At 58.8% G+C, this 23,481-nt stretch overlaps 9 protein-coding genes across 9 annotated transcripts; 3 read left to right on the top strand and 6 right to left on the bottom strand.

The window, feature by feature from the left end:
- Positions 1–48: 48 nt before the first annotated feature.
- BKCO1_2000295 (uncharacterized protein) lies at positions 49–786 on the bottom strand (the record flags this gene model as incomplete). The annotated part of the gene is made up of 1 exon (XM_020272502.1): positions 49–786. The coding sequence occupies one exon, from the start codon at positions 784–786 to the stop codon at positions 49–51; it is 738 nt and encodes a 245-aa protein (XP_020134941.1).
- Positions 787–1,359: 573 nt separating this feature from the next.
- BKCO1_2000294 (trna specific adenosine deaminase) lies at positions 1,360–2,039 on the top strand (the record flags this gene model as incomplete). Its single annotated transcript, XM_020272501.1, has 3 exons — positions 1,360–1,760; positions 1,809–1,912; positions 1,966–2,039. 3 exons carry the CDS (start codon positions 1,360–1,362, stop codon positions 2,037–2,039), a joined length of 579 nt encoding a protein of 192 aa, XP_020134940.1.
- A 154-nt stretch (positions 2,040–2,193) lies between these two features.
- On the bottom strand, positions 2,194–2,593 carry BKCO1_2000293 (cytochrome c oxidase assembly protein cox16; the record flags this gene model as incomplete). The annotated part of the gene is made up of 2 exons (XM_020272500.1): positions 2,194–2,274; positions 2,330–2,593. 2 exons carry the CDS (start codon positions 2,591–2,593, stop codon positions 2,194–2,196), a joined length of 345 nt encoding a protein of 114 aa, XP_020134939.1.
- A 300-nt stretch (positions 2,594–2,893) lies between these two features.
- Positions 2,894–10,929, top strand: BKCO1_2000292 (protein kinase rad3; the record flags this gene model as incomplete). Its single annotated transcript, XM_020272499.1, has 11 exons — positions 2,894–3,212; positions 3,523–4,220; positions 4,276–4,598; positions 4,652–5,071; positions 5,128–5,280; positions 5,328–5,424; positions 5,473–5,949; positions 5,998–7,488; positions 7,547–9,237; positions 9,291–9,576; positions 9,628–10,929. 11 exons carry the CDS (start codon positions 2,894–2,896, stop codon positions 10,927–10,929), a joined length of 7,257 nt encoding a protein of 2,418 aa, XP_020134938.1.
- Positions 10,930–11,315: 386 nt separating this feature from the next.
- Positions 11,316–12,632, bottom strand: BKCO1_2000291 (peptidase a1 protein; the record flags this gene model as incomplete). The annotated part of the gene is made up of 2 exons (XM_020272498.1): positions 11,316–12,380; positions 12,432–12,632. The coding sequence occupies 2 exons, from the start codon at positions 12,630–12,632 to the stop codon at positions 11,316–11,318; spliced, it is 1,266 nt and encodes a 421-aa protein (XP_020134937.1).
- A 1,018-nt stretch (positions 12,633–13,650) lies between these two features.
- BKCO1_2000290 (tripeptidyl peptidase precursor) lies at positions 13,651–15,429 on the top strand (the record flags this gene model as incomplete). Its single annotated transcript, XM_020272497.1, has 1 exon — positions 13,651–15,429. One exon carries the CDS (start codon positions 13,651–13,653, stop codon positions 15,427–15,429), a length of 1,779 nt encoding a protein of 592 aa, XP_020134936.1.
- Positions 15,430–16,171: 742 nt separating this feature from the next.
- Positions 16,172–17,956, bottom strand: BKCO1_2000289 (uncharacterized protein; the record flags this gene model as incomplete). Its single annotated transcript, XM_020272495.1, has 3 exons — positions 16,172–17,143; positions 17,257–17,644; positions 17,697–17,956. 3 exons carry the CDS (start codon positions 17,954–17,956, stop codon positions 16,172–16,174), a joined length of 1,620 nt encoding a protein of 539 aa, XP_020134771.1.
- A 1,812-nt stretch (positions 17,957–19,768) lies between these two features.
- On the bottom strand, positions 19,769–20,833 carry BKCO1_2000288 (inositol monophosphatase; the record flags this gene model as incomplete). Its single annotated transcript, XM_020272494.1, has 3 exons — positions 19,769–20,383; positions 20,504–20,640; positions 20,716–20,833. The coding sequence occupies 3 exons, from the start codon at positions 20,831–20,833 to the stop codon at positions 19,769–19,771; spliced, it is 870 nt and encodes a 289-aa protein (XP_020134772.1).
- Positions 20,834–21,293: 460 nt separating this feature from the next.
- Positions 21,294–23,253, bottom strand: BKCO1_2000287 (n-acetylglucosamine-phosphate mutase; the record flags this gene model as incomplete). Its single annotated transcript, XM_020272493.1, has 6 exons — positions 21,294–22,154; positions 22,206–22,733; positions 22,793–22,807; positions 22,868–23,012; positions 23,109–23,122; positions 23,179–23,253. 6 exons carry the CDS (start codon positions 23,251–23,253, stop codon positions 21,294–21,296), a joined length of 1,638 nt encoding a protein of 545 aa, XP_020134777.1.
- Between the last annotated feature and the right edge of the window lie 228 nt (positions 23,254–23,481).

The raw sequence follows: 23,481 nt of genomic DNA, 5'->3' as shown, positions 1-23,481 counted from the left end.
GACGTCTCCGCCCGTCCGCAAGCCCGACAACATCATCAACGTTTTCGTTTATTTGATGTGCTTGAACATGTCGTCCGCGCCGAGCGATCCGTCGTTGAGATCCGTACCCAATTTCTTGAGGTCCGGCAGCTTGGGCGGGGGTGGGCCCTTTCGTTCCGGCTTCTGCTCCTCATGAATAGCGCTTCCGTTCGAGATCTCGCCGACCTCGGCAAGGCTTCCAAACATTGTACTCGCGCGCTTGTTGAACCAGCTTCCACTCTTCCTGCGCTCGCGCAAGCCTGGCCGGGTTGTGGAACCGTTTGAAGGGGCCGAGCCCTGCGGGCTGGTCGGGCGATTGTGTCGCAGGCTGTCCGACGACGACGCAGAGCGGAAGCCGAAGAAACGGCGAACAGACGAAGGCCGCTTGCTGCTGCTGATGCTCTCCGTGGTCGGCGTCGGGCTCAGCACATTTTTCGACCCGGGCGAGCCGGGCTTGGTGTTTGCGGTGGCAACGCTCTCGGTGCGACCGCGCGTCTCGCCATTGGCGGGTCCGTTGCTCTGAGTGGAGCTCTGGCTGGAGCTCTGGCTGGGTTTTGTTTGAGCCATGGGGTCGTCAGACGAGGTGTCATGGGGAGAAGTAGGATGGGATGAGAGCGGACCACGTCCGGGTGTAGGCGGGCGGCCTGGCGTGGCAGGCGGCGATTCGGGCGGCGGCGCGGGGATGTCGGTCCCGGCTGTGAGAGAGAAGTCGATGGGCTTGATCTCGAGCGGGACGAACGAGGGCTTATTAGTACTGGACGGCGCCATGGTCGGCTTGGATGGGTGGCGTGGTGCGCCGGGTTGGGCAGCTGGAGGCTAGCGGGGGTGACGGCAGCAGCGGTGTTGAAGCGCGGCGCAAGGGAGCGGCCGAGGGGCTGGGAGCGCGGGAGACCCTGATCTGCTGGGGGTGAAGCTGGAGTGATTTGCGCGTTGCGGGGAGGGTCCGGACAGGGGAAGCTAGTCGCGGGCGCTTGAGAGCGAGGGTGTAGCTGCAGGAGCTGGGAGCGAGCGGAGGGGAGGGTGGCGGGAAGTCGGCGCCAATGACGGAGGAGGGGGAGGTGGAGGAACACGCGAGCCGGCGCCTGGTCTGGGAGAAGTGTGGGACGGTGATGGCGTCGGGACGGGCGTGTTGAAGGGAGAGCGAGCCATGGGCAGCGCAACCAAGGAGGCGGCCATCTGCGCGCGCACTGCGAAAGCACCTGCAAGGCCAAGCGGCGCACCGGCTGGACCCTGCACCGCGCCCGCGCCATCCAACGGCGATCGGCTGCGCAAAATCCATCGGACTTTTTCTGCGCCAGGCTGTTCCTGGCCGTCCCACGTCCTCTCTGACATCCCGACCGCATGGCCGACGAGCCCGCGCCCAAGAGACTGCGCATGGACGAGGACCGCGCCCATCACGAGCGCTTCATGCGCGAGGCCCTGCACATGGCCGAGCTTGCCCTCGCCACCGACGAGACCCCCGTCGGCTGCGTATTCGTGCGCGACGGCCGCGTTATCGGCCGCGGCATGAACGACACGAACCGCTCGCTGAACGGCACGCGCCACGCTGAGTTCGTCGCCATCTCGCAGATCCTCGCCGAGCATCCTGCCAGCGTGCTGCGCGACACCGACCTGTACGTCACCGTCGAGCCGTGCGTCATGTGCGCCTCTGCCCTCCGCCAGTTCGGCATTCGCGCTGTGTATTTTGGCTGCTGGAACGACCGCTTCGGCGGCACTGGAGGCGTCCTGAACATCCATAGCGAGTGCGTGCACGCCGCCCCACAGCATGCCCACTGAACCATGCTGAACAGCCCGAGTCCGAGTGTCGACAAGCCGTACCCTGTCTACGGCGGCATTTTTAGGGAAGACGCCATCATGTTGCTCCGCAAGTTCTACGTCCAGGAGAACGTCAAAGGTACGCTGCTGCCGTGACATGTCCGCCGTCGACGACGCTAATGCAAGGGGCAGCGCCTGAGCCTAAACAGAAGGGCACGCGCGAATTGAAGACGGAAATCGTGCCGCTGTCCGCCGACAAGGTGTGAGCAGTGCCGGCCATCGTGGAAGGAGCCTAGATACCCCCGAAATAATCATAGTACAGTGCAATGTTCAGATCCAACTCCGGATGAAGATGCATGTTGTGTAGTCCAGTCCCAACGCCATGTTATGCAGGGCCGAGTGTACGGATGCAGAGCGCCCCTAGAGCTTCCCGTCGTGTTCGCCCGGCAGCCTCTTGACGCGCTTCTGCTCCCAATCGTCGAGGTCCTTCGCAGCAAGCCTCTATTGCACCCAATTGTCAGCATGCGCATCGTCCCGCAAAGGAGACTGCACTTACGTAGTATTCTTCCTTCATGTCAACCTTTCTCTTGTTCTTGCCAATGCCCAACTCCTCCTCTCTTGTCATCTGGCGGACCTTGCGGTCGTGTCTCTCATAACGCAGAGCCGTTGCCGGGGTCAAGAAAAAGCTACCGGCGACCATTGTTGCGATGAAAGGTAGTCCGAAGAGGAGGAAGGGGTGCTTCTGCATCTGGACGCGATATCTGGCAGCGAGGGTGTTTTGGGCAGCGGAGCCGCGGAACTTCTTGGCCTGGAATGCCATGACAGCGAGCGCTTGCGCAACGTGTTACGTGAGGTTGAACGAAACACGGGCGTGCACGCGGGAATGATGAGCGTGAAGTGTGCGTGGGGCGCAGGAGCGAGATGGGGAAGAGGCCGCGGCGCTCACTGATGATGGACTGATGGATCGATAAGATAGATACCTACAGGCTTATCGCCATGTGACCGCGCGACGCCTTTTCACACGCGTCAACGACCCGTCGCCTCTTCCACCACCACACCCAAGCCGTACCCCAGTGTCGCGACATGGCACGTTGACCAGTCCAGCCTATCCGGCAACAGCATGGCTCGCAAAGCTGGCGACCCTGCCCCTCGCGTCTCCGCAGCCGGTATGGCGGGCCGGGGCAACGGGGTTCCTCCGCCGTCTACCATCGCCGCTCAGATCGTCGACAATCATTCTCGTACACATGGGGCCCAAGAGCCTCAAAACAACGCGCTCTTTGGCCAGCTTCTGCAGGAGTTTTTGACAGATCCGTCTGCGGAAGAGTCTGATGTGCGACTCAATTTGCAGCTGGTTTCTGTCGTTGTCGAGGCCGGCTTCAATGCTCTGCTCAAAGAGGATCCTTTCGGCCGCGACCTGCTGCTTTCGCAAGCCAGAGATGGTATATCCGTGATTAGGATAACCGTAGAGCGGAATCCACTCCTGCTGTTCTATCATGATCCGGAGGCTGTTTCTCACCCGCCTCTTATTGCAAAACTTCTGCCCACCCTATTTTCTCTTCTGTCCCGGCCATCCCTTCAAACGCTCCACGCAGACTTGCGGGAGCTTCTTCACTCATTCATCCAAGTACTATCTATGAGCCGCACAACATGGCACGAGGCGAATCTCTTGGTCGGGACGTATCAAGCATCCATCAGTGGTTCGAGTCCCCGGGATTGGCATTCCAACCTCATTGCTGACAATTTCTGCAGCCATTCTCACGGCGCTGGAGAGCCAAAGCTCGACCCTCCTTGCAGGTCCCTTTTACAAGGTCACCCTTCCTCCACCTAACATGGTCTCATGTCTGCTTCCCGATGGACAACAAATCGTGGCCATCCCTCAAAACTGTCAAATGGAGACAAATAGTCTCCCACAAGCTGCCAACATTGCTCTGGCGCTCGTCGAAACTATCTGCAGGTGCCTTGACCAACCCTGGGTCACATGTATTGCAGTCACTGTTCAGGCTACGATGCCTGAATGGATTGCTGACGGCCTTGATCGTCTGTGGGCTTGTTGTAGAAGGCCGAACCTCTTGCAAAAGCCCCAGAAAGATGATCTTGATCTGCTTTTGCACTCGTTCCTCTCGGTCTTGAGATCATTTGCACCACAGGCTGCTCCGGAGCAAACGGCAGTCATCCACACCCCAAAGACTTCAACTGCGTTCTATGAGATACTCTCCGAGATTACTGAACAGATATGCGATTTGCCGGCTCGCTCGACTGTTCAGCTAGAACTTTCTGATGTCCTCCTCACCACCATTTGGCTCAACCGGCCTACGAAATCGGATCAATGTCCGTTGTTCGAGACCACTCCACCAACCGGCAGCATTTTCAACGAGGTGTTTCTCTCGACTATAGACTCGATTGCCCAGGATGACACGCGGACTGCCCTTCTTGAGCACGATCTACGGGTGAGCGGCCTGTATAATGCGACAGCCATGGACAAGCACTGACTTCATCCCCTAGAGCGCCATCGCCCTCTGTGTTAAACGCATGGACAGACTGAGCGAGAAACGGATAGAATCTCAAATGTCCTTCGAAGCACAGTGGACGAAAGGAGCTACCGATATTGAAGATACCTTTTTGCTGGATAAGTTTTCCGAACTACTCCTTGAAACCCAACCAGAAGAGTTTCCGGACAACGAAAGGCCACGGAAACGACAACGCGTCGATGTGCCAACTCAAAAGCCGCGGTCAAAATCGTACTGGGACCATCTGGTCATCAAAGCGAGCATGTATCTGAGTGACGGCGATCAATCGGGTCTGAAGGGCATGAGGACTGCAGTAGAGTATGACCTTATTCATTTGATGACTGTCTTCCGTAGGGCTGATTATCTTGTAGGGAAAAGTTTCCAAAATTGTCGGAAAGCGACAAGTGCAGAGCCCTGACTGCGTTCATGAGGCTACCTTGTGCAGCTATGGACACGCTGAAAGCAAACATTCTCAGTAACGGTGACATCGCCGACTCGAGCTGCGCCATATGCGACAACGGAGATAACAGGACATCTCATGGCCACCGGACCTGGAACACCGATGGCACCGGAGAGGCATGGAAGGATGCCATTACGGTCATGGAGAAAATTGTCAGTTGCCCAGATCTTCAGCGATGCAAGGCGCCTCGAGTATTGGCTGCTACAGCAATTAAAAATTTGTTGAGCCACATCAATGACCGAGAAGCCCTTAGCCTGACGAAATCCTCGCTTGGGCAATGGTGTATGAAGTCCTTGAAAAGTTCACTGCGGGAACTACGTCTTGCTGCGGGGTAAGCATCCTCCTTTCTTTTCTTGAGTAGAAAGATTTCATTAACCAGGTCCAAAGACATGCTCTCCCGGTCTTTTTGCATGACGGAGTACCGGAAGACATTCGGCAGAAGAACCGCATCGCTGCTCTTAATTTCTTGGTTCAAATCGCAGATCGGGACGAGCTTAACGAGCAGGAGACGCTCATTGTCGCGTGGGGACAAGTGGCTAGGTATTGTTTCTAATCGCAATCACTGTTTGTGCTACTGACGAGAGCAGAGTTTGTGGCGATGACGAACTCAACATTGCGCTTCTGCAACTAGTCAATTACCTGGGACACACCAATCCTGTTATATGCAGCGTGGCATATTATGAGGTAAGCTGGCATCTCGAACATACGAAGGACAGCGCTAATGTCCAACAGCTCCAAGCCCTAGCTCAAGCGTTCAACTGCAAGCCGGGGGATATGCTAAGACCTTTTTGGAGAAACGTCGGCTTTGAAGTGTTCAAGGACCTCTGTGTCCGACCGCAAAAGGCCCAGTCACTTTCGGACCTCCTCGAGACCAGCGTAAATCAACTTCTTCTATTGACTCAACGAGAAGTCATCCCATACCTTGTCCTCATGAAGAAGAAGGACGTCCTGAAGCGAGTTGCAGCGGCGCGACAGACGACTGTCCAAGACGTCTGCCTGCAGCCGAAGGAGAATCTCGCTGCGATCTTGGCCACTCTGCTGATACATCCCGCTGACGATATCGAAACATCCACCTCTGCGCTCCTGTGCGAATCCGTACCAGATTTTGAGAAGGAGGACTTGAGCAGCTTGATCAAGCTCTCACCCACCTACATCGCCTGCGACATTCTCAAAGCCTCGGCTGGAGAAGAAGGCGCAAGGAAGAAAGAGGTCAGTAGAACCAGGCGGATCAACACGATAGACAGCTGACTGGTCCAGATCCATCGAGCGTTCTGTACTTTTGCTGCTCTTTCACTTTGTGAACGGCGCAGTGGAACCTCTAGCCGCCAGAGCACCAAGGAACAAAACGTTCTGGCGCAATTCTTCCAGGCCAATATCCTCGGAATCATGGCCCATTTGTCGAGTACCATGGACAGCTCGAGAGCATCGTCATCGCTTTGGGAGAGAAATAGGAGCCTTGGCGCCATCGAGGATCTCATCGTTTTAGCGGGCGCCCACGTCAGCCCCGCGCTGCCTCAAGTTCGCGCATGCCTCCAATCGGCCTTAGACGTGCCTCAGTTGTGCAACAAGGCATTCTACGTGTGGTCTTCTCTCATCAATGCTGTGGAGAAGGGCGAGATTAAATTGCTGATCGACCAAACCTTTTCTGTAGTGGTCCGCTACTGGGACTCGTTCACACAGGACGTCCAAAAGGAGGCCTACAGCGTCATCTCAGCCATCGTACATGACCACAACGAACTTCTTCGGGAGAGAATCGACATGCTCCCAACGTTGCAGTCCATTCCGCTGTTCAACAAGATCGAGTCCCAGATCAATCAGTTCCGCCAAAAATCCTCGGTGAACCAGTTTGAAGCCTTTACGCGCCGCTGCCAGGATGAGAACGCATCAGTCGTCGCTCAAGCTTTGAAAGAATTGAGATTGTACTTGGAGACTGACCAGGAATTCATCCACGAAACCACCGTTGCTCAGCACCCGAGTAATGTGGTGGCACAGCTTTGCCGCTCCATACTAGATGCTTCCGTCAGGTTCACCGAGAGTCGTTCCGAGATTGCCATCCTAGCTGCGCAATGTCTTGGCCTCGTGGGCTGCTTAGATCCGTCTCGAATCGAGACAGTGCGGCCAAGGCGGGAGATTCTCGTACTCTCGAACTTGGACCGGTTCGATGAAGCCGTCGAATTCATTGCATTCATGCTGGAGTCGGTACTGGTGAAAGCCTTCCAGTCAGCCACCAACGCAATATCGCAAGCATTCATCGCCTATGCTATGCAGGAAATGCTCAAGTTCTGTGGTTTCAGCAGCGAAGCTACTGCATATCGACTGCGTTCGTCGCAAGGAAGTCCATCCTACCAACGCTGGAGTGAGATTCCTGAAACAATCCGAAGCACGCTCACGCCTTTCTTGAGCTCGAAATATGAGGTCAACCGGAGAGATAATCAGGAGCCAACCCAAGAATACCCGATCTACAAACCAAAACTCACCCACGCCATGTGGCTGCGAGATTTTGTTCACGATCTGCTCCTACGGCCCAAGGGGAAAAACACGCGCGAAATTTTCCCAATTCTGTCCAAGATCATCAGAGGGCATGACTTGGCTATCCCGACATTCCTACTTCCGTTTACTGCTGTCAATGTCATCCTCGAAGGAACTGAGAAGGAGGTCGAGAACATCGTCCAAGAACTGGTCTTGGTCCTGGAGACAAGCGTAGATGGGCCAGGGCCTGAGGCTGACTCATTGAAACAGTGCAGCGAGGTAAGTTCTTGATATTCCGGCGTGCCTTTGTCCAAGGGTGCGTACTGATTCTCTCCAGAACGTCTTCCAAGTGCTTGACTATATGTCGAAATGGCTGCAAGAAAAGCGTAAGCAGCTGAACGAAAGCCGTCTGCTTGCGTCCAGATCCGGAAAGATGCCGTCAGAGCTTGACGAGCTTAAATCCGTCTCGCAGATCAGCAGCATTGAGCGCGTTCTGCATGCCATACCGGCTGAGGTCATATCTCGCCGCGCCGTGGAATGTGGCTCCTACGCTCGTGCTCTTTTCCACTGGGAGCAGTACGTGCGTCAGAAGAAGGAGCAAGCGGAGACTTCCAATAAAGCCATTGATCAGGAGAACCTCTATCAACACCTTCAGTATATCTACACTCAAATTGATGAACCAGACGGCATTGAGGGAATTTCTGCTCATCTGCAGATCCTCGACCCGTCCCAGCAAGTCCTGGAGCATCGAAAAGCTGGCAGGTGGACGGCTGCACAGAGCTGGTATGAATTATCCTTGGCCGAGAAGCCGGATGATCCAGAAATCCAGTATCAGCTCCTCAGTTGTCTGCGAGAGTCTAACCAGTACGACTCCCTACTGGTTCAGGTCCAGAGTTTCCAGAAGTCAGCAGGACCATGTGCGCCCAAGATTCTTTCGCTTGCAGCGGAAGCTTCGTGGGTCACTGGGAAGTGGAAGGTGCTTGGGGACCTCTTGTCTACGGCTCCGGCTGGTCTGCAGGAGTTCAACGTCGCTGTTGGCGATGTCTTGCTGTCGCTACGACAGAAGGATGTGAATGGTTTCATCGCGAAGATCAACGACCTACGAGAGTCAATCGCTCGAGGACTATCGCCTTCAACCACGGCCTCGCTGCAGGCGTGCCACGACCCGATGCTGAAGTTACACGTTCTCTATGAGATTGAAGCAATCAGTGGAGCAGCTGACGCTTCCTCAATGAGTCGCACAGACCTTCTCAAGAACATGGACCGGCGCCTTGATTTCTTAGGAGCATACACGGCAGAAAAGCAGTACATCCTAGGGTTAAGGCGGGCTACCATGCAGCTATCCGCACGAGACTTCACTGGTCTTGACATTGCCTCTTCCTGGCTCACAACATCAAAGTTGGCCAGAAAGGCAAATCAAAACAACACCGCTTTCGACGCAGTCCTTCACGCAACCCGCCTCGGGGAGAGTGAAGCAAAGATCGAGCACTCGCGGCTTCTCTGGAAGGACGGGCATCACCGAAAAGCAATCCAGAATCTCGAGGGTGCGATCGCCGCAAACATCTTCTCGCGCGAGCAAACCCCGAGCAATGCTGGAGACAGCATGTCGACCAACATGACCGATGAGCAACGCCAAGTCGCCGACAGGCTTGCAGCACGAGCATATCTCTTGAAAGCCAAGTGGCTGGACCAGTCCGGACAGTCGGCTTCCAACACCATCGTGCAGTGCTATTACACCGCAATCAAGCTCCACAACAAATGGGAAAAGGGGCATTATTACCTGGGGAAACACTACAACAAGCTACTGGAGTCGGACAAAACGCAACCCAAAGTCAGCTTTTCGACCAAGTGCGGCGAGACGGCCCGGCTTATCATTGAAAACTACCTTCGAGCCGTCTTGTTCGGCGTCAAGCACCTTTACGAAACCATTCCCAAAGTGCTTACTCTGTGGCTCGATCTTGGAATGACGGCATCTGGGGACAATGTGCCGAAAGACTATGAGAGAAACCGGCAGCAATATGAACTTCAGTAAGTGGACCTGTCCAGTGTAATCAACGTGCCCTGAAACTAATTCCTGCCAGGGAACACGTCGCTGCCGTCCGTGCCCTTCGCCTGGACATGATCCATTTACAGTTCAAGAAGTACGTTCTGGACAGGCTGCCAGCTTACCTGCTCTATACGGCGCTGGCACAGATGATCACGCGCATCAGCCATCCGCACAATCAGACGTACGACATGCTTTCGAAGATCATTATCAAGGTCGCAGAAGCCCATCCCCAGCAATCGCTTTGGAGTCTTCTTGCGGTGATCAAATCCAAGAACCACGATCGCAGCAGTCGGGGCGCACATTTATTGGCAAAGTTGAAGGTAAGCAGCCCACGGGACACGTTTAAATTGGTGACGCTCACACTTGCGTAGGAAGTCAGCAAGAAGACCAAGACAAGTTCATCGGGTCCAGATGTGCGGACGCTGATCGTGCAGGGAGACAAGCTCTCAACGGCTCTGCTGCATGCGTGCGATGCTGCATTACCGGACAGGCAAACACGCTTCAGTCTCTCCAAGCACATGGGCTTCTCGCATAAGCTGGCCCCTTGCGGTCTGGTCGTGCCGATCGAGACGACCCTGATCGCGAGTCTGCCCCGTAACGGAGAGGTGTCGCCGAGAGCATACAAGGCTGCGTTTTCTGGGAACGTCATCACCATCTCGTCCTTCAGCGATGACGTTCTTGTACTCAGTTCCCTCCAGCGGCCGCGAAAGCTGATCGTGCGCGGTTCGGACGGTCTGCCTTACGGCCTTCTCTGCAAGCCCAAGGACGACCTTCGGAAGGATCAACGGTTGATGGAGTTCAACGCAATGGTCAACAGGGCACTTTTGGGTGACGTCGAATCCAGCAAGAGGAGGCTCGACATCAAGACGTACGCAGTCACGCCGCTGAACGAAGAATGCGGGGCCATCGAATGGGTGGAAGGGCTGAAGCCCATGCGAGACATCATACTCAAGCTCTACCGCGAGAAGGGCATCAAGATCGACTACACGGACATCCGCGACAAGCTCAAGGACGCCTGCGCCAGCCGCGCCAACGTGCACATCTTCACGGACAAGGTGCTCGGCCACCTCCGGCCCGTCCTGCACGAGTGGTTCATCGAGTCCTTCCCGGAGCCCGAGGCGTGGCTCGCGGCGCGGCTCAAGTACACGCGCTCGTGCGCCGTCATGTCCATCGTCGGCCACGTGCTGGGGCTCGGCGACCGCCACGGCGAGAACCTGCTGCTGATCGAGGAGGACGGCCGCGTCTTCCACGTCGACTTCAACTGCCTCTTCGACAAGGGCCTCACGTTCGAGAAGCCCGAGCTCGTGCCGTTCCGGCTGACGCACAACATGGTCGACGCCATGGGCGCCTACGGCGTCGAGGGCCCGTACCGGCTCGCCGCCGAGCTCACGCTCCGCCAGCTGCGCCAGCACATGGACACGCTCATGACCATCCTCGAGACGTTCCTGTACGACCCCACGGCCGACTTCATCGGCCGGAAGAAGAGGCACACCAAGGGGGTGCCGAGCACGCCCGAGGAGGTGCTGGAGAGCGTCAAGAAGAAGGTGCAGGGCTTCTTGCCCGACGAGACGGTGCCGTTGAGCGTCGAGGGGTACGTGAATGCGCTGATCGAGAGGGCGCGGGATCCGCATAATCTGGCGGCCATGTATATCGGTTGGTGTGCTTTCTTTTAGTTGCGCAGGGACAGGTAAGGGGGGGCGGGGGCCACTAATGGTAGTAAAAGTAGACACAACTGCTGTGGACGAGACTATGACGCCAGTGAGTATTTTCGATCTCCACTCGAGTCAAGCGGCAGCCTTTCCCTACTAGAACACACAAAGGTAATCGAAGTCATCTGATCAACTCAAAACCAGCTATTTTGACGCGTCGCGAACTAAAGTATGTACATGAATATATGACTGCTTGGCCCTCACAGCAAACCGGTGTCACTCGAGGTCAAGCCTGGAACATGGCGCTCCAAATCCAGCCCGCCTTGCTCATGGTCAGCCTTTGAGCGTCGTCGTCGTCAAAACTCCACAAGCATCGGCAAAACGCCAGACACCATCTCTTCTCGATTTTTTCATGGCAGACCAGCGCCCCTCTTCACAACCGTCACCTCTCCCAGGCCATCCACGCCCTTCTCGGCACCGCTCGACACACCGCCCTGGGCGATGCCCATCTCGGCCTTGTCGTCGTTGAAGGCCAGGAAGGCGCTCGTGAAGAAGGGGGCGCCGACGGCACACATGCCCGTCGAATCCAGCGTCAAGCTCAAGGCGCACACGTTCGTCTCGTTGTAGTAGTCGTTGATGCCGCGGGCGTAGCTCCGCAGCGGGACCCGGACGGTGACCTTGGCGCCGTCGACGCCGGCGAAGGTGTAGTCGAGCGTCTTGTTCCGGGGGATGGAGTCGCAGGGACCGGGCCAGGCGGGGTAGCCGTGGCTGTCGACGGTGCCGGTGGCGGCGTGGAAGGCGTCGGCGGCGAGCGGCAGGTTCTCGGTGCCGAAGCCCGAGTCGACGAGGCAGCGCGGCGTCGCGGCCGCGTCGACGGCGAAGGCGGCGCCCCCGACGCTGAACTCGGGGAGCGGCACGTAGTAGCCGACGTAGGTGCCCGCGGGCGGGTCGAGCGGCACCTTGACGAGCGGGCCCGAGTACTTGGAGCTGTCCGGGAGGGCGCCGAAGAGGGCGGTGCCGTGGAACTCGCCCGTGGCGTTGGCCGGGGGGGTGTCGAACCACATGGAGAGGGTGGGCGACTCGATGCGGCCGGTGGCGAGGAGGTCGCCGCGGAACGAGGGCCCCGAGGTGGTGTTGGTGTTGGGCGACATGCCGAGGATGCTGCGCTCGTAGGCCATGCCGTTGCAGGTCGTGGCCGAGGAGCGGATCAGCGTGTAGTTGGCCAGCTGCACCTTCTGGTTGAGGAGCGGCGGGTAGGCGGGGTTGGTGAAGGCGATGGTGTCGTTGACGCTGCGGGGCGCCTGGACGATCTTGCCGTTGCCGCCGTAGGCGTAGGCGCGGGGCGACGACGTCTGGACGTCGGTCGAGGTCGACGACTCGGGGAAGTTGAAGAAGGGCGTCACATCCTCGGTGCAAGGGCCGGTGTTGAAGAGATAGGGGCTGCCCGAGTTGATCTTGCCGTCGGGGCCGTAGACCTGCGCTTTCCGTCAGTGGTGGTTCGTCGGGGATGCGAAGACTGCACTTACCCAGAAATCGGCGGATCCGGTGTCAACGACGGTCTCGATGGGCGTCTGGCCGGGAGTGCCGTAGACCATGTCGGTGGAGATCTTGGGGTAGCCGCCGTACTTGTAGGACAGCGGCATGATGGCAGGGGCCTGCGCCTGCCTGGCAGCAGGAGCGGCAGGAGCGGCAGCCGCAAGAGCGGGCAGGAACAACAGCGGAAACATGGTAGCGAGAGTACTTGAAAGAGAGACTGCGGACTTGTGTACACGAGAAGCCGCGCGCAGGGCTTATAAGGAGCGAAGAGAGAGGGCGTCGGCTAAAGCACACAAGCATGGTGATACCGAATTAACCTTGTTTCTGGGGCAGGGGTTCGGCGTGATTTGACTTCCTATTCCGGACTAGCGGCCGATAGGTGGCGGCTTGGGGTGGGATATATTTAGTCGTTCCCGCGCCGCAGAACAGCTGGTGCTTGGGTGGGTATGAGGTAGAGCTACGCTCGTGTTCGCGGGGCCCGGCGGACTCTTGGAAGAACGGCACGCACAGAGGGGGTTGCTTGCTACTGCTGCGTGCAGGAAGGACGGACGGCAGCTGGAGCACCCGCTCAGACATGGACAGATCTAAGTACAGCGATTCCGCAAACAAAAAAGGCGTGCGGACAAGAGCTCCAGCTACGTACGTCGACCGTGTTGCAATGCTGAGGCAAATCCGACGTCGCAACGGGCTCGGACCGAAATGCAGGGCTAGCCAACCTATCTAGCTCAAACGTCGGCTTCTCTTTTGCTTCTAGACGACTCCGGTGCTCGTAACGCTTCAACTCACCTCACGCCGCTGTACGAGGTCGGCTCGGCCAGCACTGCAGCTCTCCCAATGGCCGAGTGCGGTGTGATGCCAGGCGAGCCGGCTCGTATCCACCCCACAACGATCCCGGCATCGACAATGAAGATCAACCCAATGTCACCCATATCGAGCCCACGCTTATCCAGCCTTGCCTGAAGATACACCGTCGTCCGATCAGCTCGTGCGCACATGCTGCTAGCGACCTGCCGTCGCTCGACATGCAAGGGGCACCGCCTGCCCAAATGAATACGAACCACCCATGACGTTCCGTCCGGCTCAAGCAGTCCACGCCCGGCCGCCGTCGACTGCATCCGCCACCATGGCGCTATATGAGGCCTCTGTCCGGCGCCGGAACCGCTTTCTCGTAGCACCTTCGGCCCATTGCTCTCGTTTGCTTACCCAAGAATGCGTCTCCAATCAGTGCTGGGAGCAGCCGTCTGGGCGCTCTCGCAGACCGTGTCCTGCCGAGCGGTGAGCAGCTCGTCTGCGGCAGATCTCGTCGAGCACGAGACAACCCCAGCGCTGCCCGCCGGATGGGCCTACCACGCGCCCGCCCGCGACGACGACACTCTGCAGCTGCGCATCGCCCTGGCCCACCCGCACGACGCCGATCACCTGCGCCTGGCCTCCGCCGTCAGCGACCCGGCCTCGGCCTCGTACGGCCAATACCTGTCGGCCGCTGAGCTGCAGGCCGTGCTGCCCGACGTCTCCGCCGCCGCCGCCACCGTCATCGAGTGGCTGAAGCGTGCCGACGGCGTGCAGAGCGTGTCGCAGCAGGGCGAATGGATCCGCTTCACGACGACCGTCGGCGCAGCCCGCTCGCTGCTCGCCGCCTCGTTTGCGCAGTACAGCTTCAACGGCGAGGCGGCGGTGCTGCGGACCCAGTCGTACAGCGTGCCCGCGCCGCTGCAGGACGCCATTGACTTCGTCTTCCCGGCCACGCAGTTCCTCGCCGACGGGGGCAGCCGCCGCTACCAGCAGTACTCGTCCAACTCCCTCGAGCGACGCCAGCACAGCCTGCCCGGCCCGCCCGACTGCAGCGTCGACGTGTGCCCCAGCAAGCTGGTGACCAAGTACAACATCGACTACTTCCCGCCCGACGCCTCGTCTGGCAGCACCATCGCCATCGCCGGCTTCCTCGAGCAGCACCCCAACCGCACCGACCTGCAGTCCTTCCTGCACACCTACGGGCTCAACAACTACACGGCCACCTACGACACCGCCCTCGTCAACGGCGGCATCGCCCCCGACGTGCCCGCCGACACGGGCGCCGAGGCCATGCTCGACCTCGAGTACGCCCTCGCCTTCACCGGCCCGCTGCCCGCCACCTACATCTCGACCGGCGGCCGCCCGCCGCAGCTGCTGCAGCCGGGCAACGTGACGGTGCCCGCGTCCAAGTCCAACAACGAGCCGTACCTCGAGTTCCTCAACTACCTCCTCGCCCTCGACGCCCCGCCCCACGTCATCTCCATCTCCTACTCGGACGACGAGCAGACGGTGCCGCCCGCCTACGCCGCCCGCACCTGCGACCTCTTCGCCCGCCTCGCCCTGCGCGGCGTGTCCGTCATCGACGCCTCGGGCGACGGCGGCGCCCTCGGCACCGGCTCCGCCGAGTGCGTCAACAGCCGCGGCGAGACCAAGTTCGTGCCCGCCTTCCCCGCCACCTGCCCGTGGGTCACGTCGGTGGGCGCGTCGTCGGCCTGGGGCGGGCCCGCCACTTGGAGCGCCGGCGGCTTCTCCGACTACTTTGCCCGCCCCGACTGGCAGGACACCGCCGTGGCCGGCTACGTCGAGCGCCTCAACGGCAGCCACGCCCCCTACTACAACGCCGCCGGCCGCGCCTTCCCCGACGTCAGCCTCATCGGCGTCGACTACGTCACCACCGTCGGCGGCTTCACGTCGACCCAGAAGGGCACGAGCGCGAGCACCCCCGTCTTCGCCGCCATGGTCGCCCTGCTCAACGACCTGCGCCTGCGCGCGGGGAAGCCCGTCTTGGGCTTCCTCAACCCGCTGCTGTACTCGGATGCGCTCAAGGACGTGTACAGGGATGTGGCCGACGGCCAGGGCGCCGGCTGCGCCAATGCGACGTGGTTCGAGCCTGGGTGGGAGGCCCTGCCCGGTTGGGATGCTACCACCGGCTTGGGTGAGCCCGATTTTGCGAAGATGAGGGCTGCTGTTGTTTGATTGCCGTGCGTAATGTGGTCATGTCGGCGGCCGGGTTGAGTGTTTTTTTGTCAAGCTCGAATTGGAGAGAAATGAGGCGTAGTCGATGACGAAATGAAGGGAATGCACCATGTGTCTCAGCAAGTCACTTGTCGCTATCTGGACTAACTCGGGGGGTTGCATTATCTGGCTTTCTTGCTTGGTTGATTGGATGTCGGTTCCGTACAAGGAACAACATGACTGAAAGTAGATCCCATTCACACACTAGAATGAATATGTAATTAAAGTATCCATCGGGACTTGCGTGCATGGCATGAATAGTATCATCAAGTCTCATATCTTTTCTTACTGTACCTGCTACTCTAATTCTGCAACATTCAACATACACGACGACGCATTAATAACAAAGGTTCAGTGCTCTGCCTGCACAGCACCACACCTCATCGCTCAAATCATACAGCCGTAAATGGTATCTTTTCATCCAGTCTCCCTTAGCCTCTGTAGGCCATACGTCCTTCGCTCTCCGCTCTCCAAAGCGAGCAGAGCAGCCTGGGTATCCGCGTCGCCGTACCAACCCCACCTCGACCCAACCATGGCTTCCGTATTTTGAAGGGAAGAGATGGGCGGGAGGGCCAGCCTCCATTAAATTTCCTTTTCTCGTCCCACCATGCCACAACCCACCTCATCCACCTCGTCCACCTCATCCACCTCGTCCACCTCATCCACCTCGTCCACCTCATCCACCTCGTCCACCTCATCCACCTCATCTTCTCCCCTCCCCCTCCCCCTCCCCCTCCCCCTCGCCCTCCCCGCTCGCCCTCCTCAACCGCCGCTGACTCTCCCGATCCGCGTCGAACCCCGAATCCAAACTGATCCTCCGCCCCGAATCCACACTCGTCCTCGCCGACGCGCGCACGACGGCAATCTCATCGCCATTAGCGTTTCCTCGCGGCTGCTGCTGCTTCTGCTGCTGCTGCTGCTGTTGCTGCGACGGCGGCGGCGGCGGCGGCGGCGGAGCGGGAGGGAGAGCGGGAGCGGGAGCGGGAGCGGGAGCGGGAGGGTCAGGATAACACTCGCTCCTGCGCACGTCGACCGCCACCATTTTCGTGATGCCGCCCATGGCGCCGCTGCTGCCACCGCCACCCTCCTCGAGGTCTTCCAAATGCCGCCGCGAACTGTTGTTGTTGTTGTTGTTGTTGTTGTTGTTGTTGTTATAATTATTACTATTACTACCGGCGCCGCCGCCGCCATGGCTCGTGACCTCGCTCGAAAACGACGGCTTGCCGCCGACGTCCAAACACTTGCCCATGCGGTGGCGCCAGCTGCTCTTATCAGCCGCGCTCGTCTTCGTCGTTTTCGTCGTCGCTTTCGTCGTCTTCGTCGCCGTCTTCGTCGTATTCATCGTCGTCATCGTACTCGTCGTACCCATCGTACCCATCGAGTCAACCGTCTTGTTGCCCGTGCTACGACTACTAGTGCTAGTGCCGGTGCCGGTGCCGATGCCGCCGCCTTTCGTCGGCGCGTGCCTGTGACGGTGATGAGCGGCGGCGGCGGAGAGGGGGAGGTCGTCGAGGCCGGCGCAGGCGCGGGCGCGGGCGGCGGACGAGGCGCGGGCGACCTTGGCGATGAGGTCGGCGAGCGACATTTCGATGGAGAGCTTGACGATGTAGGCGAGCGGGTGGAACTGCACGTAGATGAAGGGGTTTTTGAACGACATGGAGAGAATGATGGCGAGCTGGATTGATGGCACGGGTCGCGTTAGCTGTTTTGTTTGTTTGTTTGTTTGTTTTTTTGGCCGAGGTGGGAAAGGTCTTTGTGTGTGTGTGTGTGTGTGTGTGTAGAACGTACGTCGAGGAACATGGAGATGAAGTCGAGGGCGACGTTGGTCCAGAAGAGGATCTTGTATTTGTCCAGGCCGTTGGCGATCAGGTTGCGGCGCACCAGCCACATGAAGTAGAAATTGAGCCCGGCGTCGATGAGCAGGAAGAGGACTTTTTCTATGCGGTCCCAGTAGTGGTTGGTGCTGACATAGGCCTGGGAGCGCTGCAGCTGGGCGGGGATCCAGATGCAGAAGACGGAGACGTTGATTACGCCGACGTAGGCCACGACGGCCCACTTGATCATGGCGACGCGGCGCGGATCCGGAAGAAGGAGGGCGATACGGTTGACGATGATTTGAAGGAGGACCTGGATCTGGATGACCCAGAGGCAAAGGACGGCGAAGAAGAACTCGAAGCTGTCGAGACATGAGTAAGGGTCGAAGTGAGGGAACGGGAGGGAAGTGTCACCTGGGACCGATTGTTTTTCTCATGTACAGCCACGAGATTACGCCAATGATGGTGCATACGACTATCTCGATCCATATCATAAGGATGTATGCCGTCATGCGGCCGCATCGTGCCCAGGTGTTTAGGGTCTGGCTAATGGCGGTTGCGACGCAGAAGAAGGTGCACCCGAGGCTGATTCCCCAGACTATGCTGACCGTGGACATCTCGACGCGACTAACTCTATATTCCTCGAACCATGGCGGCACCAGTGCTCCGGTCATGGTGGGCCAGTAGTGGTGGAGACAGGCCGAAGTGTTGCTGCGGGGAAAAAAGTGGGAGGGCGGGAGTCAAGCAGAGACGGATGGCTTGCTCCTCAAGAGAGCGTAGAAGGACGTCAGACGGCGAGACTCTCGGTCCTGGGAGGAATCCTTTCCAGAAAGTGAGGGTGCGGGGAAATGGCAAGCGCCAGGAGCGGAAACGAAAGAATGTGGCAGGGTCCCCCGATGGTGCACATGGCTTGCTGCGTCGACAAGTCTAATATGACGGGCTCGAGTCGACGGCGAGATGGCCGGCTCCGCTGGGAATTAGAGTTCAACGCGTTCCGGGTGCCTACTTCAGCTCCGCCCGGGTCTGTTCTCGACATAGTAGGCTGGGTCGACTTCAGCTCCACCAGGGCTGTCCTTGACGTAGGCTGCGTGGGAGAGTCGGGCTCGCATTGGTCGAGAGTCGCGCCGGAGCACGGCTCCGCTGGCCCCCGCCTGCAGCTCGATTCCTCCATTTGGTGAAGGCAGAATCCGGCGACCACCACAACGGGCTCCGAGCCTGGCGCTGCTTCGCCACACCCCGGGCCACGCGGGAAGGAGGGGAGGCGCGGACATCGACGCGAATCCTGCAGGGGTCATCCTTTTTCATCCATCCGTGCGCCATTCGTTGGTCGTTGTTTATCGACACTTTCGTCAGCCCTGCTCTGCTCCAGCAGCTCAGACCTTTTTTCTTTCTTTTTTTCTTCATCAACCTTGCATGTGAACATCCAGCTGGCTACGTCAAGCTGCATTGCGTGTTGCTCCCTATTTCGGGGCTTGCCTAAGTTTCGTCTCGTATGGGCACCGTAGGCCAGGACGCGTTACTGCTCACCTGCTTGGGCCTGGCCATCCGGACCACGGCCTCATCTTCCGCTTGTTCCTGAATCCGCAAAGAGCTAGCGCCACAGAAACGGTCTGCTTCGATTGGCCATGGCTGAAACGCTCCTCTGCCCACGCGGATGTGTGGCGCAAGCCATCGAAGCCACATGCAGCGGCTCCCATGGGCCCCACGTTTTTTTCATCTGCACCCGCACTGGCACGCTTGCAGCTGTCAGACGCGCCATCCGAGGAGAAACACGTGTAAATCGCCGAAATAGCCAATCACCAATTTGCCGATCGGACCTGACGGCAGAAAATTCACCATCAGCCATGGGGGATTGAAGATACACCAAAGAGCGAGAAGAACACAGTCACCTCGATACCCCTTGAACCTGGCCGTGTTTCTCGAGATGCTCCATTTGAGCCACTTTGACGTTGCCCTATACGTCAACCTTGGATTGCTTCACTAAAGGCGATTGAAGATTTTCGTTTTCGAGGACGTCTGATACACTTCACTGATATCAGTGGTGTAGCCTGGGAGAACGCCTCGGTCCATGTGATCCGAGAGAGTTGGGGCCTGATAAATTCCTGCGCAAATCCAATCTTCGCTGCACGCGACAAATGATACCTACGAAAGTATCCCGCGGTTCTGTTGCTGACTTTGATTCCGAACTGAGTAGAAGGCTGCATCCTTGGTAAGCAGCCGCACACCAAAGAAAGGGGCAACGGGATAGATAGTAAAAGACGTTACGGCTCACGACTGCTAAAGTGATTATCCATCGAACCGAGAGCAATTGAAGAAGTTGGCGTACCTTTACTGTGCTGACTACATTAATCCTCATGTTGCCGCCATTTAGCACCGTAGCATGCGTGCTCCTCTAGACCGACAAAATCTTGCGCCTCACCACATTCTTGTTCTTCATCTACCGTAGCCACAGCATATACAGTCACTTACATCAGCCCCATCCCCAACTAATTCCCCACCTCAAACTTCCCCTGCACGAACCCCCAAAACTCCTCCACGATCCCCTTCTGCCCCTCCCCCTTCCTCACCGCCAAATACCTCCTCTGATCCACCCTGGGCTCCCACTCGCCAGGATTCCCATCCACGACCACGCCCCCCGCCTCCGTCAGGACGACCCAGCCCGCGCACACGTCCCACGGCCAGCACCCGGCCTCCCAATAGACGTCGAGCGCGCCCGTCGCGACGCCGCACAGGTTCAGCGCCGCGCTGCCGAAGCTGCGCAAGCCGTGGACCATGGCGCCGCCCTCCTCCCTGCGCGCGCACAGCCGCGCAAACGTCTCGCTCTTGACCTTGTAGTCGTTGCCCGAGCGCTCCGACCCCCACTCGACGCACACGACCGCCGTGCTGAGGTCGCGCATCGGCTCGGGCGCGCGCAGGGGCAGCCGCGTCGTGCGGTCGAGGAAGGCGCCGCCGCCGCGGATGGCCGAGTACAGCGTCGTCGTGAAGGGGTTGTAGACGACGCCGACGGTGGGCACGAGGTCGACGGCGAGCCCGAGCGAGATGGAGACGTACGGGTAGCCGTGCACGAAGTTGGTGGTGCCGTCGATGGGGTCGACGATGAACTGGAAAGGGCGGCGTTCAGTACCTTTTCGTTGGCGAGCACGAAGAAGGTGGGGGAAAAGACATGGGAGGAAGAGGACGGGGGAGGAAGACGGGGAGGGGCAGTGAGGAAATGGCCTTACGGTGGGGTTGGATGTCAGCTTGTCGCCCGGCTTGTACGTCTCCTCGCCCATGAAGGAGAACGAGGGGTATTTCTCCTTCAACGTTGTCGACACCATCTTCTCGACCGCCTGGTCGGTTTCGGTGACGAGGTCGGCGGCTGCCGGGTGGGAACATTGTCAGCGCCCCATCACAATCTCGTGCCGCAGACATGGCAGCCGTGGCCTGTACTCACAGTTCTTCTTCTCGCCAGACGTTGTGGTCGAAGGTTTGGCCGATGTGATCATCTCACCGGCCTTCTTCGCGACCTCAATGAGGAAGTCGTGAATCTCCTGGAGGTTGAGGTCTGCCATTGTGCCAATTTGTGCGTGTGAATGCTGGGTGTAAAGCTCTAGTTGTGGTCAAGGGAGCGTTTTGAGGGGTAGAAGAAGCTTCAGGAGGTGTGGACAAGCTGTTGGGGAGGGAGTTGCGGGAGGCGGATGGCGGATGGCGGATGGCGGGGTTGTCTCCAGACGCCACGCGAGATCCACATGCCCCTCCTGCTCCGAGAGCGGTCAGCCCATCAGCGTCCATTCTTCGCCCACGCTCGACCGTCATTTGCTGGCATTCGCAAACAGGCACCGCACTATCAATCAAGCTCCAAATTTAGGCAGGAAAATGGTTCAGAAAACAAACTTTTCGAGCTTCTCTAAACATATCGTCTGGAATACTGATACTGCGTTGCGTCATATCCTGAATCGCCGACAAGCTCCGCCAGTTCCCACACGAATCCCGCCTGGGCGGAGCTGCTTCCACGCTTTTGTGTTTTTTTAATTAAGCAGATCCGAACTGCTTGACCAGGCTCGCCACCTTCTGCGCCAGATCGTCCGCTTCGGTCCGAGTCTCCGCCTCCGCATAGACGCGCACCGCGTCCTCGGTGCCACTGGCACGCGCGAACGACCGGCCCTGCTTGTACTTGCCCACCAGCTTGTCGATCTCGTCCTGGATGCCTGCCGGGCTCTCCAGCTTGCGCTCGGCATCGACAGCCTGGAAGATGTTGCGGTCCTTGACCTCAACACGGACCAACCGGTTGGGCAGGTCGTTGTAAGTGTGCAGCCACTCGGCCGGGCCCCACTTCTTGTGGGCAAGGATGACCTCGACGACCAGCAGATCCGAGAGCGCATCTCCAACAGTCTGGTTGATCAGATCCGTCAGGGCCTGCAGCGTCTCCAGCGCCTCGTGCTGAGCAGGCGACTGGGGCTCATGCTTCTCAATCGTCTTGAGCGCTGCGGGCGAGAAAACAATGGTGCCGTGGCCATTGGCCTCGAAGTAGACGCCAACGTCAAAGCGCAGCGCAGCATGGTGCAAGTGCTTGACGCCGGTGGGTGTGCACACGACCGGCAGGTTAAGGCCCGAGGTAATGTACTTGGTGCTGGCACCGTTGGCATAGGCCGTCTGCACAACACCAACCTTGAGCTGCTCGCCCAGGCCAGCATGGCGAGACAGGTCACCAATGAAAGACGCCGCCAGCGTAGCGATGCGGTCGCCATCCAAGAGGTTGAACTTGCCGTCCTTGTCGTTAAAGTAGTAGACAATGCGGTCAGCGTCGCCGTCCAGAGACGCGCTGCGCTCCAGAGGTCCAGCCTTGGACTGCGGCGGAGCGCGCTGGCCCGTCTTGACGTAATCGGCACCGCACTATCCCATGTCAGTTTCGAATGCCATCGAAGCCATTGGGAGGATACACACCTGCGAATTCAAGTTCTCGGGCTTGTGCACATCATCGTTGACGACCTGGATCTTGATGCCCTTCTCTTCAGGGCCAGGCAGGTACTTAATCAGCTCCCTCAGCTTGGGGCCACCCACACCGTTCGCACAGTCGACCACGACACCCTTATCCTCGGGCGCATCCTCAGGGATCTGCCTATGCTTGAGAGCCTTCTTGAGAGCGGCACCGATCTTCTTGTAGTAGCCCTTCTCAGACGCCTCGCCATACTCATGCACAGTGCCCTTCGTGTTCACACAGCGGACCAAGTAGTGCAGCTGAGGAGTAGTGAGGAACTTGTGGTCCGTGTACTCGGCACCCGCCGCCTCAAGAGCGTCGACGAGGCAGCCCACTAGCCTCGAACCGGAGGCACGGGTGTCGCGGGCAAAGATGACCTTGGCAGGCGCGGCCTGGTTCACCTTGAGCTCGGCTGCGAGCTTGTTGTACGCCTCGACGAGCTTCTCGTCCGTCTCGGCGTTTGCGAGGACGGTAGCATGAGCTTCCCACGAAGACTGGGAGCGGCATCAGCAGAGGGTTCCTAAACTGCACGGTTGTCTGCAAGAGCGCATACCTCAAGCATCTCACCCTGTTCGGTCTTGTGGTTAGCCTGACGTGCTCACTCCCAAGCTTGACGCGATTCACGCACCATTGGGTCCACAAGCTTGACACCGTTGTCCTCGGGCGGATTGTGGCTCGCGGTGATCATGACACCAATGGTCTGGCCATTGAGCTTCCTCGAGCGGAGGGCGGCCAGCAGGCCCACACGGTATACGACCGAGTCCAGCAGATCGCTGCGGCGGCGAGCAGGCTCGTCAGCTTTCATTCCATGCTGACAGTGCGCAAGGCGCCCAGCAATGAGGGGAAAGACGGAGCTTCAGTTGACGTACGCTTTCATGCGGAACTGCGATCGTCGTTAGCAGCTGGGCTTGTTCGGACCGACGCGCGCGCGAGACTTACACCGGCGGTGCCATACTGGAACACCTTGCCCGGCTGGGGATGCTTTGCCGAAGCTTCCAAGATTTTCTGGTCCATGGTGGCGTTGGGGCGGTGAACGAGAGGAGGGGAATGGAGGAGGGGAAGAGAGCGTGGAGAGAGAGGGGAGAGAGCTAAAGAGAAGGCGGTGGTGGAGAGTAGCGGGGAAGGAGGTAGGGGGTGTCGCTGGAGGGGCTGTACGTAACGGTGTCTGGCCAACAGCTCCACCCGCGCGCGCAGCACACAGACAGCGCCCGTTCGCCGATCGGGGGGGGGGGGGGGGGGGGG

Source organism: Diplodia corticola (genome assembly GCF_001883845.1).
Source record: "Diplodia corticola strain CBS 112549 chromosome Unknown scaffold2, whole genome shotgun sequence".
NCBI lineage: Eukaryota > Fungi > Ascomycota > Dothideomycetes > Botryosphaeriales > Botryosphaeriaceae > Diplodia > Diplodia corticola.
The sequence above is the reverse complement of the archived record's forward strand: the minus strand, read 5'-3'. Positions and strand labels throughout refer to the sequence as shown.